At 38.1% G+C, this 19664-nt stretch overlaps 2 protein-coding genes across 6 annotated transcripts; one reads left to right on the top strand and one right to left on the bottom strand.

The window, feature by feature from the left end:
- Positions 1-640: 640 nt before the first annotated feature.
- syt4 (synaptotagmin IV) lies at positions 641-9131 on the bottom strand. Of its 5 annotated transcripts, XM_060874849.1 has the most exons (7): positions 8982-9131; positions 6503-7633; positions 6161-6190; positions 5487-5873; positions 3590-4455; positions 2042-2162; positions 641-1666 (listed from the first exon to the last, which is right to left on the bottom strand). In XM_060874849.1, exons 4-7 carry the CDS (start codon positions 5518-5520, stop codon positions 1356-1358), a joined length of 1332 nt encoding a protein of 443 aa, XP_060730832.1. In that variant the 5' UTR covers positions 5521-5873; positions 6161-6190; positions 6503-7633; positions 8982-9131; the 3' UTR covers positions 641-1355. The 5 variants fall into 5 exon arrangements, with proteins under 5 accessions (XP_060730832.1, XP_060730831.1, XP_060730830.1 ...); XM_060874848.1 differs by having other exon boundaries at positions 5487-6190; XM_060874847.1 differs by lacking the exon at positions 6161-6190.
- Positions 9132-11659: 2528 nt separating this feature from the next.
- On the top strand, positions 11660-19207 carry LOC132848845 (E3 ubiquitin-protein ligase TRIM39-like). The gene is made up of 8 exons (XM_060874890.1): positions 11660-11822; positions 12236-12303; positions 12685-13235; positions 15484-15579; positions 15700-15933; positions 16030-16192; positions 17580-17615; positions 18026-19207. Exons 2-8 carry the CDS (start codon positions 12258-12260, stop codon positions 18568-18570), a joined length of 1671 nt encoding a protein of 556 aa, XP_060730873.1. The 5' UTR covers positions 11660-11822; positions 12236-12257; the 3' UTR covers positions 18571-19207.
- The last annotated feature ends 457 nt before the right edge of the window (positions 19208-19664 follow it).

The raw sequence follows: 19664 nt of genomic DNA, 5'->3' as shown, positions 1-19664 counted from the left end.
GACATAGATAGATAGATCGATAGATAGATCGATAGATAGATAGATAGATAGATAGATAGATAGATAGATAGTGTGTGTGTGTGTGTGTGTGTGTGAGAGAGAGAGAGAGAGAGAGAGAGAGAGAGAGAGAGAGAGAGAGAGAGAGAGAGCTGGCAGCCAAATCACATCATCCTTTGGTAGCACTCTCTGCCCCTCTATATATATATATATATATATATATATATATATATATATATATATATATATATATATTTTTTTTTTTTTTTTAATCTTGGCTCATCACTGTTAAAATCTGATGCAAAAATTACAACAGTGTTTCAAACCTTATTATTATGATATTGATATTTAATGGGTAGTCAGTGATTTAAAGTCAGAACACTTCATTTGTTATTTGAAAGCTTTATCAACCTTTCCAGTATTATGTGTGCTCAGAGGAGAATCTCTGGTCTATGACAGGTTTATGAAGCTTCCTCTCTTGCTCTAGCATTGTATTAATTTCCAGCTTAGGCAATGGATGGGTTTTGGAGCTAAACAGTAAACAAATGGTCTGCATGTGTTTAGAACCTCTGACATAAAATGGCTACATGTTTGCCTTAACATTATCATGTAAACATTAGGAACAAAAGATTAGGAGGCATACTGTCTTTCTCTGAGCTTAACATTTTATATTAAGGTAAATGTACATTACATTCTTCCATTGTGCTCACTGTAAAGAGAGCCCTCTCTCTGATCAGAATTGAACACACACACCTAGATAGAAGGCTCCCATACAAACAGCTCATTTCTTTAGCTCATGCAGTCCATCGTTCATAAAGGTGAGCCTAATTTAGGCTACCCCCACATAGCTGAAATATGAGATATGACCGGCCACTTTAACTTACAAAAAACAGGCAAAGTACCCTAAACCAAAATCAATAAATGAAGTACAAAAAAGAGAATAGATCTGTTAAAAGATAATGAAATGTGATCAAATTAAAGGCCTTTACAAAATATAAGGTTCATCCACGTATATTTACATCTATATTCAGAGTAACTGTATGTATCTTTTTTCACATTTTTCCACACACTGATATTGATATTTCGTAGCGAACAGCGATAGACACATGACATTTGAAACTGCACAATGTGGTGACCAATTATATGAAGTATGAAGAGAATCATCACTGGGTGTCACAGATTGTCTTTGGAATCATTGATTGGCTGGATACAATTGACTCTCCCCCATTGGAAGAAGCCCCACCTTAATTACATAGCCAAAAGGTGACATTGCTCGTAATAAGTCCCCTACACAAGAAGTCCCGATTAATTTTCTTTTGTATTCTGACAGTTCTTGAGCATTTTTCACATGTCATGAGCTAGTCTTCGGCCAGCGCATGCCACTTTGCAATCTGCCGCCGTGGATGATCACATATCTCGCGCCAGTGCTCGCCAGCAGTGCCTGGGGTGGATGTGCCCAGTAGGAGGCGGCCGATGACAGGAGTGCGTGCGGTCCTATCAGAATCCAACAGCAGAAGCTCCACACTGGTATCACGCAGGCCCTCCTCTGAAGGCACGTCGAAGACAAATAGCTCATTGAAGACAGGGTTTGGTGTGCACTTTTTTACATGAGTCTTCTTCTTGCAAACACGCTTCTTGCCCTGGTACAGGTTTACTTTCACATAGGGATCTAGAAAGACACAAAGGGAAATAGAAAAAAGAGGGAGAAAGTCTAAGTTGGATCTTACAAGACAGAGCCCTATAACTTGGTTGATGAAGAAAAGATACTGAATGTTGTTAAGACGCACTGATTGCTTTGAGGTCATGACAATATCTTTATGAGTTATTCTGGCCTAAAGCAGAAACAAGAGCACAAAGATTTACTCAATAAACAAATGCAGTCTGGATTTGAGATACACAAGACATTTATCTTATTTGCTCTTCAGATTTAACTGTCTTCTAGATAATCAATATTGGTGTTAGAATGTTAAGTATTATATTCCTCTCTCCCATGAGGTTACTGAAGGTAATAATGGTAATAAAGAAGGGCTTCTCATATACTCACCAGAGGGGCAATTGTGGTCCATCTTAGGCAGATGACGAGCCTTAAGAACCACCACAGTGAGGGTGCTGGTGGTCGACTGATAACATAGAGACAGTAGCAGCTCTCCCCTTCCTGCACTCCTCTACATAGAAAAGAGGTGGATAGAAAAAGTACACATTCATATTCAAGTCACAACACTTTTCCAGACATATTTCCTTTCTTCTTTCTGCATTTGCAGACATTTTATGCTATTTGATGCTGTGCACGGATATCATAGTTTCTATCAGTACAACTCATGGCACCTAAATCTACAACTGTTCCAAACACAACATGTTAATTTTTCTCTACACAGTCTACCCAATACATTAAATGCTGGCTCTATTCAACACATTCAAGTGTGAATCTGGTGATATACTACTATGGCAACCAACAACAGGGGTTCTTTTTCCTCCTGTGGCAATGACTCAGATGTGTCTCGACCTCTTTGTGTGATTAAAGTCGAGCAGAGTGGCCACCAATTACTGCTGTGAGCTGTTTTTACCAGAAGAGAATAATCACTTCTCATACCACTCCAAATAAACTTCATTATACATGCATGATGGTGAAATCATGACATATCTCTAGCAGTGGCAATTGTTCTATGTTTTGACAGTGTCACAGGCATTACTTTGTGAGTCAACCAGCCATGAAAATCAGCAGGATCTAAGTCAATAGCCACCTGGGCGATATGACAGCTCATCAGTCCATAAATCATCCACCAATGAAAATGAAATTATTTAGCCTTCCCCTCGGAAAGAAACGTTCACAGACCGTTTATATATTGAGAAGAGATGGTATAGTACATTCCATTGAGCTATCAATAACAAATGATTTAAAATTCAAACAGTAAGACTCTGAATATGTTATGGATTATTATTTCCAAAATGAACTTATTCATGCAAATATTTCATGTTACACCCTTTAATATACAAGTTATGTAGTTTGATCTATTAGAGATATGATTAAATATTTAGAGCTTTTGCTTCAGTGGTTCAGCTTTTCCTCAGCCTAGGGGACATTTAAACCTCTTTATTGATCCCTCCATACACAGGCATAAAGCATTAAGTGTCTTTGGGCTCATGGGTGTGTCTATAGTAGCTCATGTCATGTAGACTTAGTATTGAGCAATTCTAACGGTGCCTTATTGAATTGCAGAAATTGGAGATCCATTTTGAACCTTATCAGGCACCACACACACACACACACACACACACACACACACACACACACACACACACACACACACACACACACTATCAAATCACTCACATTTACACCAGAAATGAGTTTGTTGTATAAATGTACTTGCTTTTCTTTTTTACCATTAGTAATAAGATAATAGACCAATTTTACAAGCTGATACACTTTTTCAAACATTTGAATATTTTAAAATAGGTAAGAACTCTGATATTTAGTTATTAAGTGTTCTTTTTCAATAATAATTACCTCTTGTTATTTTTAATTAATAATAATTATTAATAATTATGAATAAGAACTTTACCTAGAACCTTAGAAGACCCTAGGCCTTACCCTTACATTCCTCTTGATGATGTCACGGCTCATCAGGACCCTCCCCTCAGCCAGGTCAACATCAGCCAGTGGAACGAGCGTTTCTCCAATGATCTCATCACGAGAAAACCGATCAAAACTCAGCACCATGAAGTGCAAAGCCAGCTGAGGGACACGAGCATATGGAATGCCGTAAAAACTGAAAGTCTCATCAAAAGCTGGATCTAGAGTCTTCCTGAGCACCCGTGTCTTCACCTTGTGCTTCTTCTCAGGGAGCAAAGTGAGCTTAATGTAAGGGTCAGAGGTCAGGGACTGCTCATCAGTGGCAGACAAGCCATGCGCCTCCTTAATATGAACAATAAAGGCCTTCTTCTCAAAGTTGTACTCAAGTGAGAAGGAGAGTGTGCCTACGCCACTATCCTTGTCCTGGGCCTTTTCCAGAGCTGGTGTGGGCGTCTGGCTGGAAACATTGCTCTCTGAAGTTTCCTCCTCCTGGTATCCCCCCTGTCTGCAGCCAGGGTGTGGGGATGGGATGTCCAAGTCTGGGGAGCTTCGCACTTTGGGTTGGGCAACAGGTGGTACAAATGTGAAATTACCATTCAGGTCTCGTTTTTCCAGGTCGAGGTGAAGTGCTGGGCGCGTGCTGCTGGGACTTGGGCTTGACTTTCCTTGCACTGGGTCTGGCATCTTCTCTCCAGCAAATTTTTTCTTGCCATTTAAGCTCTCTGGATAGATGTCTACACCCTTGAGCATATGGACAAATTTGTATGGAGGAGTCTTGGTGTTGCTCTTGTTGGTCTTGCGCTGGCAGCAAATCCAGGCAAAGGCAGAAACACTGAAGACAAGACCAAAGACGCTGACTACAGCCACACTCACTGGGACCTCTGCTGTGGAAGACAAGACAACACACATATTAATGTCAGCTAGTTTATCTTTAGAAACGCCAGCTTAAATAATATGGGACAGAAGCATGTTTAATGAAGTTCCAATATTGTAACTTTAGTTGCCACTTTTATTTAGTCAATATGGTTTGCTATATGCCAGAGTGCATCCAAAACATACAGATGATATGATTTAGGCGTGACCATTTATAATAAGTCTAATAAGTACAACAGGTCACTATTATAATTGCATGCAAGACATTAAACTTACTATAACCTGATTAATGTGGGCCAGAATGTACTAATATTAACTTGTCTTTATTCAACAAATTAAGTCAGACTTGCTAACTTGAAGATTTATATGTATGCTCTTGATTTTATCTTTCGTCATATATGAGCAGATTGAGTACAAACTATTGTATTGCACCAAAGTCAGCAGATAAATACAGACATCGTGACTGACGTAGTTGAGGATGACTCAGAAAAACCAACACTTGCTGCACACCTAGGCAAAAGCCTCTCAAGAGATTTATCCTGGTTGTATATTATAGACTCTATATGAAATATTTCGACTCTGGTGATAATTTTGTAGTGTAGGGATCATCAGAATTAATTACACATATAGGTGAGTTCATAATAATAATGGTGTGGAAATTTCCTACTGCATTGTGGGTGTTTCTCCCAGTGGAAACACACACACGCACGCACGCACACACACACACACACACACACACACACACACACACACACAAATATAAGTCCAAATTCACCACACTGTACACTCAATAAGGTAAGCCACGACAACTACGTCATTACCTACTTATAGCCATCTCGCGCGTCACAGAAAAACAGCGTTTTCATCGGCACATAACAATCACGCACATTAAACAGCGCCCCGCACCATGTAATTAACTTACAGTTACATAAAATTAAGTAGGGGGTGATCTCTAATTTCTCAGCATATAGCTTGCGCTTTATATTTACCCAGCATCTATAATCAACATATATACAGTATAGGCTGCCTTCAGGCTACTCACCGACATGCCCGTCTTCCGCGTTTACAGGAGCCATTGTGTGCGCTGTTCGAGGTGCTGAAACGGCCGGTTAAACGTCTAACACGGCGAGATCGGGAACGACTTCTTTGGTTTCTTATTTTTCAAAAAGCACTTCTGAGATTGTTCTCTTTCACTACAGGTTTTGTAGCAGACGCTCTGTGGAGCTGCTTTCCGAGCTGAGACTGAGGAACAATGCAAACACCCCGACTCTCTCTCTCTCTCTCTCTCTCTCTCTCTCTCTCTCTCTCTCTCTCTCTCTCTCTCTCGCTCTCTCTCCCCCTCAGTGTTTGTGTGCGTGTCTGTGTGTGTGTCTCAGCTGAATTGGGCTCTGACGCAGTTCTGACGAACGCTGGTACTGAAATCACCGCCCTGTGCACAACAAGGCCAGTCAATCATTAAGATTTGACAAGGATTTAAAGGTGCGTACATGTGTGAGTGTGTGCTTTTGTCTGAGTGATTAAGACACAGTTTTAAGCTGTAGGTTTACCATTATACTAAAATAAATAACTGAAGGATCGAACAATATCCCCCAATTAACATTCCTGAAAAAAAGTCCTGCATGAAATGATGCTAATGTGCATATGAATCAGTCCACTCTTGTTTCTTTTATACTTCTAAGATAAAAAAAAAGTATATTAAGGAAGAAAACAATATACCAGATGGCATTTGTCAATAGTTCCAGTCTGCTGTAAAATTCAAACACAAACATACAGCAGGGTTCTAAGATCTGAGACACTGAAAATCTTGGATTTTTATTTAATTAAAACTGCAAACAAACAGAAATGTTACATTCAAAAACAGAACCTAATCTAATCTATCTAATGAATGTAATCTGCACTTGCTTAACAAAAAATGGTGGATGATGATTTTTCTTTTTTTTAAAGACACTTGAACTAAAATGTAAAAAAAAAAAAATATATTGATTCATCTGTTAACATGCTTTTGTGTTATTCTATTTCACAAGTCAATAATCTGAATAAAAAGTGTTGGCTACTTACATGCCATGAGCTCACTGAGTCTTGATGTGTTTATTTGGCCAGAGCTGGAAATTGTTTCATTATGTATGTCAGTGGTGCTGGCTGTGATCCAGCTTTAACTATGTTTGGGTTAGGTATTCAAGTAGCTGTCTCAAGTAGAAAATCCATGCACAATGCATACACAAACACACTTATCTTCAGATTGCACCACACAGACCCTTCTGAATACCACTATGATTATCAGATTCTCTGCTCGTGGGTTATAAGCGTTATTCACCAAAGTAGGTGTCAAGCTGAGATAATAAAACACAGCCTCGATCTGTCCAGTAAGGTGACAGTAAGCTACTAGTCTGCCTGAACTCAGCAGTTCATTGTTCTATTGTACTACCACTAAAAGTGCATACACTGGGCCCATGTGTGGTCCATGTTCCAACATGGTAATGGCACCTACTTTTCTTGCACAAGATCAATCAAGAGATATTCTGCCTGCTTCTTTTCCTGTCACTTATGCAACGGAGGGTTAAAGGCCTTGCTCAGGGTGGTGGTACTTAGTGGACCTTGGATTTGAACTCTCAACCTGCCAGTTGGTAGACCAACACCTTAACCACTAGACTGCCACTTCCTTGTTATTCGGGTTATGTATGTTATGTTTCATGTAGTTAGTCTATGTTTTTTGTATAATAAAAGTACCAAGCGCACTGGAATCTTGCATTTGGATCTGGTCTCTCTTTTCCACAGGTGGACGAGCCACAGGCGGAGATCCGGGACTGATCTGTCATTGGCTGCATTTACCCGCCGAGCAGGTTACATACATTTAATATGTATGTAACCTAGTAATGTATATTACTAGATATTATTTTGTTTTTTACTGATATGATTTAACAATATTATACATTGTTTTTGGATGGGGAATTTTACTAAAATTGTTAAACTACTTGCCACAGGGACTGGTGAGGTGCAATGTTTATTTAATTTATTTAAAGAACCTTGTTTCCAAAAATGATCAAGAATTTGTTGATTAGAAGTGTGAAATGCATCAGATTATTAATGCAGATGAAAGAATTATGCGTATATGTGTTTTGCATGTTCTTCCAGTGTGTGTGTGAGGATTTTCTCCAGGTCCCTGGGATAGGCTCTGGATCCACTTGGACTCTATGAATGATAAAGCAATGGATAATAATAATTTTTTAAACATCAAAAGCACCGACCCTTTACAAGTGAATAATTAATACTAGGCCTGCATCATGTATCATACTCTATAGAAACATATCTTGCTTACCCTTCTGCTTAACTTACTCTAATAGAAGGTCACTGATGGGCTTTAGGCACCAGTAAATTTCAGTGACAAAATCATTAACTTATTGTAATAGTGTACAAGTACGGTATTCACTGCTTTATATCTATAAGTACTGCATTATCAGGACTGTCAGTCATCAAATCATCTGTATATATTACACACAGTAGCTACTGCTGCTATATATTGTAAAAACAGCATAATATTGCACACTACTGTTATTTGCACTCCCACACTTTATGTACATAAATGATCGTTCATATTCTATATTCATATTTAATACTCATTCTGTCTATATTGTATCTCATCGTCTGCATTGTCTTGTATAGTTTTTATAGTATAGTGTTATTTATGTCTGTACTTTTGAGAATCACAAAAGGCTGGAACCAAATTCCTTGTGTGTGTCAACACACTTGGCCAATAAACCTGATTCTAATTCTGATTGCTATGTATATTCTAATACATATTAAGGTGTTGGCCTATAATCTTTTAGAGCAATAACCTTTATATCAGGGTTTAGAATATTCAGCATCAACGAACTTATTAGTCAAACATATGCTATTTTAAGTTTTTTCAGTTCAAAATCCTATTTGACTCCATGCCCTCATACATGATGGATGAATTAGGTCAAGTCAATTTTATCGGTTAGTTCCACTGCAAGGACTTAATTGCATAACTTTTGATTTTGACTTATAATAATAATAATAATAATAATAATAATAATAATAATAATAATAATAATAATAATAATAATAATAATAATGTTGATAAGTTTAACTGTGCTAGTTAAACTGGATTTATTTTATTACTATGTCAGGCGGCAGTGAAATCTTTTACACCGAACTCATCCTCGGGATTTGACTGTCGGATTTCGCCCTCTAGTGGCCACCGTGTTCTATTTACGTTTTATTTATTTCATTTTTCTTAACATGCCAACATAAATAAAATTGGTCTACAGAGCCGCGTTGTCACAAAAGTACGTTTTTAATGAAACAGCAGATCATTTCCAGATCTAAAAATAACACATCACAGAACACAAAGAATTAATTATTAGTTGAATGAAACACACACACACACACACACACACACACACACACACACACACACACACACACACACACACACACACACACACACACATATAGTAAGCTGGACTTTTAGATTGTCCCTGTTCAGTTCTGAATACTGATCAACAATGTTACTTACTTCTCCAGTCAGTAGAGTTTCCTCTAACTTCTGCACAACATCAAGATCTGGTAGACTGAACCTGTCCCTAAGCTGAACATCAACACTATCTAGAATTTTATAGAACTCTATTCTGTAAATGAACCACCAGTGACAGGACAGTGTGCTGACTCGCCAAGTTATTATCGGTAACCTTTGAGAGCTTTGGCGCTTCATACAACCGAATGTAGCTGCAGCCTACAATAGACCTTAGCTAGAAATACAAAACTAATCATAAAGTGACATGGATTAGAGAGACGGAACACAAGCAATGCAAAGCCAATCCTCTTAGAGAAGTGAGTTATGGAGGTGGGACTGATTGCAGAGACCGAGATCTGTTAACTGTTTTTGTCCCCCAAATAGAGCTATTTTATTTACCATGGGAATTCACCACATTTTCATTGTTGGAGTGTACATTCCCCCCAGCACTAATGCTAAAGAGGCTCTACTGTATGTGAAATCTATGGGGCTATTATGCAGAATGTTCACCCTGGCGGACTGTTTTTTATCGCCGAAGATTTAAATCTGTGCTCCCTAAATTACATGAGTATGTGGACTTTGCAACAAGAGGGGAAAACATGCTTGATCTTGTTTACACAAACATTCCCAGCGCGTATTGGGTGGAGCTCTGTCTATCCACGGCTGACGTGAGGAGAACTCTATGCAGAGTTAAACCATGGAAGGCTGCTGGACCAGACAACATTCCTGGCAGGGTGGTCAGGGAATGTACAGAACAGCTAGTGGATGTCTTTATTGACATCTTCAAAATTTCCCTGACAGACAACTGTCCCCATGCCAAAGAAGTGTCCTGCCTCAATGACTATCATCCCATCGCACTCACACCCATTGTAATGAAGTGCTTTAATAACTTTAACAACACTTTAAAAAGCCCATCATGAGGCACAACAAAACCCAGTTACCACCCTCACTGGACACCCTACAGTTGGCGTATCGTCCAAACCACTCCACGGACAATGCCATTGCCACAACCTTTAAATTTGCCGTCACCCACCTGGAAAATAATGACACTTACATACAAATGCTGTTCATAGTCTTTAGTTCAGCATTCAACACAATCATCCCTCAGCACCTGATTGAGAAGATGAGCCTGCTGGGGCTGAACACCTCCTTCTGTAACTGGATCCTTCACTTCTTGACTGGGAGACCTCAGTCATTCTGGATCGGGAACAGCATCTCCAGCACCACCACACTGAGCACTGGAGCCCTCAGGACTGCTGCTCAGCCCACTGTTGTTCACCTTGCTGGCTGACACCTGTGTGGCAATGCACAGATCGAACCATATCATAAAGCTCGCTGATGACACGACCGTGGTGGGTCTCATCAGCAAGAACGATGAGTCAGCATACAGAGAGGAGGTGCAACTAACTGCCTGGTGTAGAGCCAACAACCGGTCTCTGAATGTTGATAAAACTAAAGAGATGGTCATTGACTTCAGGAGAGCACTGAGTGACTGCGCTCTGCTGAACATCAACGAATCATCTGTAGAGATCATCAAGAGCACCAAATTTCTTAGTGTTCATCTAGCGGAGACCTTCACCTGGTCACTCAACACCAGCTCAATCACCAAGAAAGCCCAGCAGTGTCTCTACTTACAAAGGCTTAGAAAAGCACATTTCCTCCGCATCCTGACTACGTTTTACAGAGGGACCGTTGAGAGCATTCTGAGCAGCTGCATCAATGTCTGGTTTGGAAACTGCACCATCTTGGATCGGACAGCAATGCAGCGGATAGTGAAGAGTTTGCAATCTGGAAAAAGGTACCAAAGCATTCAGGCCCTCACGACCAGACTGTGTAACAGTTTTTTCCACAAGCCATCAGACTACTCAATAACTGAACTGAACTGTACCAAGCAGAATACACAAACACGCACACTCAACTGTATGGACTGCACTGACCTATGTAGCACACTTTTATTGCTTTCAACACAAACAAGGATTCACCATGGTCCTGGAGAAACGTTGTATCATATCACTGTGTACAGTGATAGCTACAGTATATATGGTTGAAATGACAATTAAAGAAAATTGTGAAAACAAATTTGGGCCTACTGATGAACTTTCTATCTATTATGCTTATATAGACGTGTCTGATTTTTACAAAAAAATGAAACTGTTTTACACATACAGTATACACTATTATATTACTGTAACACTGTTTTACACTAGATATACCTTTGACAGTTTTTAAAAGGTGTTTTATTATGTGCAATCCAAAAAGTAAACAAACCACTGCATTAATTTAGACTAAGTATAAATGTGCTCTGCAGCAATAGACAATTAGATTATTGTAGCCTTATGCTTATTGAAACTCTAGCTTCATGCTGATTGGTTCCCTTGATATTGACACTGTGTTTCACTAATCACATATACCACAGCCCCAACTGTTTCCAAGGAACAAAGGTCAAAAACCTCAAGGAAGTTTTCATTATATGTATTACACTCTTTTTAAATAGTGCTTTATTGTGTAAATCTTGTCCCACTAAATACCTAAGAGACATTTGTGACGCACCTTTGTGTGTGAACCTCATGCTGGTTTAATTATTTACAGTTCTTACATCAAAGTCTGTCTTCCAGATAATCCACCAATCACAGAGTCTCTTCTCTCTGTGTGCTGTAATTCAGAGCAGCAGTAGAGTCCACTACTGAGAATAAACTTTAGTCAAGTTAGTAATTAGTGAAATTAAACCAAAGTTCAGCCATAAAAAATCACATCGAGGAGGAACCTTTCAGTTTACAGGATTTAACTACAAAATACTGTCATTCTTCGAGAAAAAAAAAAAACTCACTCTATAAAAAAGAAAAGGTATGTACTTTAGTGAATATTTTGTCGTTAGTTTGTGAATTATCAAGATATGAGTAATAACAGACAGAGTCAGTGACCAATAACATTGGGAAATGTTCACAGAAGTTAAAATATACGTAGATATTGAATTAGCAATGTTTGTAGCTATTTGTCTGAAAAACAAAAACTATTGTTCATGCTAAGCGATAATAATAGGAACTGACATTAAATCTATATACCAGCATTCATATTCAAGACTAGTATTCCAGTGCTATTGCTCATTAATGACTGATTCCATACTCAAGTATAACAAAATCTGCATTATTTACACTTATATTTACATTATTTTATGTAATCTGGCAGTAACACATGATTTTTTACATGAATGTTTAAACTGAATAGTGTGAGTTTTTTTTTTTTTGCTCTGAAAATAGATTAAGACAGAGAGTAAAGGCAATGGAAGAATTACCATCGTCAGAAGCAAGAGAAGACAGAAACAGTAGTAAGGATAATTTAGTAAAATGTTTTTAAAATTAAACCTTTATCTGAATTGCTCATAACAGTACTTTAGTACATGATTGTGAAAAATGTTAGTGTAAACGTGTTTTTAATTAAAAAAACATATCAAAAGAACAATTTTTACAGCTTCACTTAGGTGTTGAGGTGTATACAACCTCATCCACCATAAATCTGAAAATAAACTGACTGTGTGTGTGTGTGTGTGTGTGTGTGTGTGTGTGTGTGTGTGTGTGTGTGTGTTAGGGGATGCTCAGAGCTAGAAAATGGTATACAGAATTATTTTCTCATAAAATTAAGAACTACAGTACCTTATATATAAACATGGTCTTTTTTGTTTTGTTCCTTCACTACCTATCAAATCTAGTAAATGGTGACTATAGCAGTCCCATATATGAGCTGTGTTGTAAGGTCTGTGATGGTGTGTTCACTGACCCAGTCACCACTCCATGTGGACATAACTTCTGTAAGAGCTGCCTTACAAATTGCTGGGAGGAGCGTCATCACTGTCATTGTCCATTATGTAAAGAAAGATTCACCAGGAGACCTGAACTGAGAATTAATACAACACTGAGAGAGGTTGCAGATGACTTCAAGAAAAAAAATGGTCTTGAAAAAACTGAGATTCTTTGTGATGCCTGCACTGGAGAGAAATTTAAGGCCCTGAAATCCTGTCTGGATTGTGGACTGAGTTTCTGTGAAACTCATTTAGAACCTCATACTCATGTTCTAAGACTTAAGAAGCACAAACTAATAAACCCTGTGGAGAACCTGGAGGACTACATATGCCAGAAACATAATAAACTTCTAGAGCTGTTCTGTAAAGAGGATCAGATATGTGTCTGCCAGTTCTGCACTGAGACAGACCACAAGAATCACAACACTGTTTCTATAGAGGAGGAGTGCAGAGAGAGGAAGGTGAGAAACATTGGTTATCATCAAATTGTATTTTCATGAGAATAAATGAATTTATTTGAATTTTGTGAACACTGTTCTTAACCCTTTAAACTTCATAATTTAAGTACATTTGGCTTTACTTGTAAAAATATGTAAATGTTGTAAAATAATTCTAAAGACATAATTTATCATACTTAAATAAGGATTTGTTACACCACACATGGTAATATGATGACTAATCTGTTATGACTACTTAAGAACAAAGTATGCATTGCAGATTAAATTAACTGGAGCTCAGAAGCAGAAGAAAATGCTATCAGAATAAACACTAGAAAAACATGGCAAAAGCAGAAAATGCCACAAGACCTTAAAGGTTACCACACTGGAAGCCAGAATGAGCTGGTGATGACTGGCCAAATAACGCAAGGTGGAATGGGTTGCTGTCTATATTTTGAAGCCTCAACAGAGGTTGATCTATTTGAACATAATTCCTCTTGTATGGGAAACTAGGGAGGCTGTTAAGCCAGCACTCAAGTGGTACTGGGAAAAGAGTTGTGGGTGTATTCTAACCAAGGTTAAAGGGCTTGTGAGTCATGTGAGTTGCTTCCAAATCCTATTCACACACTGATGTGTCACACAATCAATCACTGGTCTGGGGCTGAAAATCTGAGACTAACAGTGGCCCAGACAGCATAGAAAAAGGATTTCGAAACAGCATATAAACTGTGGCTGATGGTCCAAAACAATGCCCATGAATCCTATGAAACCAGAAGGGCAGTTGGGAACATGCAGCAAGGGCAGCAGACTGTCCAGGAGGCAGTGCAAGGCTTTGCTTTGGATGCACTCTTGCGTGCACACTTAGCAGGCAGCAATGAAGGCCGAGCAGGCAGCAATGAAGGCCGTCCATGGTTGGCCACTAAAACATGTTGTTTAAGCAGCCTCAGAGTATCTGCCATCCAGCACTTTAACATTAATGGGGATCCAGTTGTTCAAAGGGGAGGCCAGATTAGAAAGCTAACTAGATGTCCAGGAAGCTATTATTGGCAACTGTGTCAATCAGAACCAGCAGGGGGATTGAGATTTGATTCTCATGCAGAGAGGTTTTTTCTGTTGGAGTCCATAATAGATGCACACACCTGCCTTGAATGTATGGCCACACTCAGCATGAACCTCTTCAGGCCAAGAACTGGATGGGGCTTGATGGCTGTGTGGAGGCTCAAGGACATTGGGGTCAGTTAAACAGGAGGCTGGCAAAGAGCTGCTTGCTTCCTCTTTGCTGTCCTCACAGGTTATCACACGTTTATCCAATTTGATGGCTAGGGGAATAGCATCCATGGAGTAGACTAATGCATGCTGAGAGAACATGAGGGAGCATTGAAGGAGAAAGGATTTGCATCTCCCCAGTTCACCCATATAGAGTTCAAGGTTGTGTGCTTCAAGTGATAGAGGGAAGACCCAGAGGCTGCTGTGGCAGGCTGACAGTCAGGAGGTATCTGGGCCAATTGAGGGAAGACATTGAGGAGTTGCTGATGAGGAGCTCAATTTGGGCCACAATGGTGAGTTTGCTCAAAAAAAGTGAGTTCCCAGAATTGTACATGCTGAGAGAGTTGCATGCAGGTATTCCAGTTCCAAAGATGGATAGGATTCTGCTGAGTCCATGGTGGTCAAAATGTTCTGTTATGACCACAGAAATAAAAGGTGCCAGACCCAGGTGTAGAGGGTTAAATGGGTTTTATTGAACACAATGTGGATAGTAGAGTGTAGGAAGGGAATGGTGAGGAGGAGTGGATTTGCGCAGTAGGTGGGTTTAAACTGGGGTCAATGGCATGGTATTCAAGTGCCCAATTGGAGAACCATGGGGAAAGTGAAGCATACACAATGAACACTAGGAAAAAATTGTTCAAAAGCAGAATGCAAACAAGTAAGCCTGACAAGTTACCATACTGAAAGTTGGTAGGATTTACCGGTGTGGCTGAAGGCCTGGTTGTTCATATAGGCTGTTGACTAGCAAGCTAATTGAGTCCAGGTGTGATTAATGACTCAATCAAGAAGCGTGAAGTGAAGTGATACACCATGACAGATGCAAAAAAATATATACATGCAGACATACACAATGCCATACAGAAGAGAACACATGAACATAAATGAGGGTAAAATGGGAAAACACAAGAGAAAATGGAAAGAACATTTCAGCCCAGTCCATCTAAAAACAACCAGACAAATCTTATGGACATAAAAGATTCTTATTTATATTTTGCTCCATCCTCAGACTCAGCTGGTAAAAACACAGACAGATTTGCTTCAGATGATTCAGGACAGATTCAAGAAGATTCAAGAAATCAAACACTCAGTAGAGCAAACCAAAGTATGTGAAAAATAGTTTATGTATTTGTTTGCTTTCAGTTGCTGAAATTAACAAACTGTATTAAACATTAGTCATTTAATGTTGTAATATAATGAAAGTGAACATGCGTTTCTCCTTTAGAGAAGCACAGAGAAAGAGAAAGCAGACAGTGTTGAAGTCTTCACTGCTCTGATTCACTCCATTGAGAGAAGTCAGGCTGAGCTGCTGGAGGTGATGGAGGAGAAGCAGAAAGCAGCAGAGACGCAGGCTGAAGGATTTATTAAAGAGCTGGAGCAGGAAATCAGTGTGCTAAAGAGGAGAAACACTAAGCTGGAGCAACTCTCACAAACTGAGGAGCATCTCCACCTTCTACAGGTCAGTGTTCCTCTCTCTGCTCACTGACAATGCAGAACATCACAGAACAACACTCACCATGCTGAGGGATTTCTCCTCTCTCCTGCTCTCCTGTAGATTTACTCCACCACGTGCAGCCCTATACACACCAAGAACTGGACTGAGATCAGTATTAACACTGATGAGAGTGGGGACACTGTGAGGACAGCTCTGTCTCAGCTTCAACAGACTCTGAATGAGAAATTCACTAAAACACTCGATGACAAGTTAAAGGAAAGAGGTAAGGAATATCCTTATATGTCTTTTCAAGACTGATCTATTTTTTTTTTAATATTAGTTGATAGTTGTTAGTATATATATATATATATATATATATATATATATATATATATATATATATATATATATATATATATATGTATACCCAATTAAAAATGAAGTTATTTATTAAAAAATCATGTCAATTTGTACCTGTAGTAATATAATTGCATGTAAATAACAACAACAACAAAAAATCACTTTGTTTTCAATTATTCAACAAAAATCAACAAAAAGGAGTATTTGATCAGAGGAAAAAAGTTAGGACACCCTATGCCTTAATAGCAAGTATTTAGCCCTTTGGCTGAAATAACCTCAATGAGATGTTTCTTTTAGCCATCTTCCAGTTTCTGACATCAACTGGAAGAAAGTTTCCCCCACTATTCAGTGCAGAATTCTTTCAATTGTGTGATGTTTGAAGTCTGTTTCAAATCATCCCACAGGATTACAATAGGACTTAGATCTGGGCTTTGACTTGACCATTCCAGAATTCTCCATTTTTTTATTTTTCAGCCAGTCCTTGGTGGATTTACTGGTATGTTTTGGGTCATTGTCAGGTTGCAAGGTCCAGGTCCGCTTCAGTTTGAATTTTTTGACAAATAGTCTCACACATTTCTCAAGCACCCTCTGATACAATGTAGAATTCATAGTGGATTCTATGACAGTGAGCCAGCCAGGTCCTGCTGAAATGCTGTATTTGGTTTACATGAAACATGCCCTCTATTATGGTGTCCCAAGAATTCAATTTCATTCTTCCAAAGCACATTATTGCAGAAGTATTGCAAAAATTATTGTTCTTTCTCTCTGTGTTCTTTGGCAAACTTCAGTCTTGCCTTCATGTTTTTCTTAGACAGCAAAGGTTTCCTCCTTGCACACCTCTTATGATAATTAATGTTGTGCACCTGACGTGATACACCTTTAGGTAATTTTATCAATAAAAGTAAAAATAAATATCAAATAAGTACAAATAAATGTGGAGGTGTCCTCACTTTTTCCTCACAAGAAATTGGACTTCTTTACTACTTTTTATAGATGTATAGTCTTTAACAAAAACCTTTCTGTCTTTATTTGTTTAGTTATATTACTTGAAACTTCCAATATTGTTAAAATGATATATAATGAATATAATATATTAATGGCTGTGTGTTGAGTTATTATGAGAGGACAGCAAACTTTACAATGTTATACAAGCTCTACAGTCACTACTTTACATTGTGTCATTTCTTCAGTGTTGTCACATGAAAAGATATAATAAAACATTTACAGAAATGTGAGGGGTCTCACTTCTGTGAGATACTGTATAATTAACACACTGAAATCTAATGACAGTAATGTTTTGTTGTAATTAGTTTCCACAGAACTGAAGAGGATTCAGCAGTATGCAGGTACAGTGAGCTTTCTGATTTCCTCATATTAAAATGTACATATCAGTATTACACCACTGCATCATCACACTTATTTTCATCTGTAGATCTCTCCAGATCTTTCATTAAAGTGTTTCATTATCCTCCTCACTATGGAACTTATTACTGCTATGCACTAAAATCCTTAAACCCTTTTCGATTTTAGAAAGCCTCATCGTGGTTCATTTTACTAATAAAATAATCGAAATAAAATAATTTATCAAAGGACAAAAATTACAAACACATAAATCTCTTATATAAACAAATACATAAAAACATATTTTTTATATTTTTTTAAGCTCCTACAATAAACTATAGATGCATTGGATTTACTGGATAATGTTTTTTTTTTTACTTGCATACTCATATTACATGCTGTGTGTTTTTCTCAGTGGATGTGACTCTGGATTCTGATACAGCTTATCCTAAACTCATGCTGTCTGCTGACGGAAAACAAGTGTCACTTGGAAATAAGCAACAGAAACTCCCCAATACACCACGGAGGTTTAAAAAATGCCCTAATGTTCTTGGAAAGCAGAGTTTCTCCTCAGGGAGAATTTATTATGAGGTGCAGGTCAGAGGGAAAATGGCATGGACATTAGGAGTTGCAAGACAGAATGTTGACATCAAAGGGAAGATTATGCTGAATCCTCAGAATGGATTCTGGACTGTGGGGCTGTGGAATGAGAATCAGTATAAGGCTTGTGCTGATCCCCCTGTCCCCCTCACACTGAGAGAGAAGGTGGAGGTGGTGGGGGTATTTGTGGATTTTAAGGAGGGTCTGGTCTCCTTTTATGATGTGAAATCAAGTTCTCATATCTACTCTTTCACTGGTCAGACTTTCACTGAGAATCTCTATCCATACTTCAGTCCTGGTTTAAATGAAGGAAATAAAAATTCAGCACCACTCATCATCTCTCCTATATTTTATAATTAAATAAATTAATTTTCTAATAATTATAATAATCTACTAATAAATAGAATGCAAATATTTATATTCTTGTAAATTTTAGTAAGGCATATTCTGTTTTAAAGTGTTGTACAGATTATTTTAATATCTGAGGTTTGTTGGACTACATAATTTACAGAGTGTGTGTGTGTGTGTGTGGGGGGGGGGTGCGTTTGCCATTGTGTGCGTGTGTGTGTGTTTTTTCTGAACTGAACCAAACCAACAGAAATGCTGCCAAGTTTCTGATGGGTTTCATTTTGTTTCAGTTCAGCAAGGTTCACTCTCTACAAAGTGATAACTTTAAATAAATACAAGTAAAAAACAAGTATACTACCTTTCACAGTATCTATATATGGCAAATCTTTTTATTTTTAATTTATACTTTTACACCACATACATTTAATTGTATATTAAATAGTGAAAATAAAAATTCATATTTGATCTTTTTGGATGAATTTCAGAAAAATTCCTACAAGTTTCCTCATAAAGTGCTGTACAGTCAATTTTAAATACCTTGTTTTGCCATGTTAGCTATCGAAACTTCCAGAAACTCCACTTCAGATAACACACTGTAACTTACAAACATGACCAACATGAACTACAATAAACTTAAACATTACACAAACATGTTCACAGTCACCAGAGTTCTATTATTTCAAACTTGTTTATTCACACAACATCATACATAGACTTGATTTGTTCAGCTAGCTCTGATGTAATGCTCAATGTGTCCTAACCTGCTATTCTGGTTTTTACATCTTGCCTTATTGTTTTGGATGGATTGAGGTTTTAGATTTGCCCACATTTTTACCATTTGCTGATTGCCTGACTTAAACAAAAGTATATCCAAAAGTTATGTTACAACCAAGTCTACTGTTAAGAAACACAGACTGATCGCTTAAGATTCAGTGAGTTGAAGCCTTTATAATTTGGATAAGGAGCAACAGACAAGAGAACTTCCACAATATATCTAATATATACAATGGCATCTCTTCAGGGTGGCCAAAACAATAAACAAAAGACTCTAATAGTTAAAACTTCCTTACCTGAAATTAAATAAAAATAATACAGTGGGCTTACCT

This window comes from Tachysurus vachellii, chromosome 7 (genome assembly GCF_030014155.1).
Source record: "Tachysurus vachellii isolate PV-2020 chromosome 7, HZAU_Pvac_v1, whole genome shotgun sequence".
In the NCBI taxonomy this organism is placed as follows: domain Eukaryota; kingdom Metazoa; phylum Chordata; class Actinopteri; order Siluriformes; family Bagridae; genus Tachysurus; species Tachysurus vachellii.
Note: the sequence above shows the minus strand (reverse complement) of the source record. Positions and strands in the feature narration are given on the sequence as shown.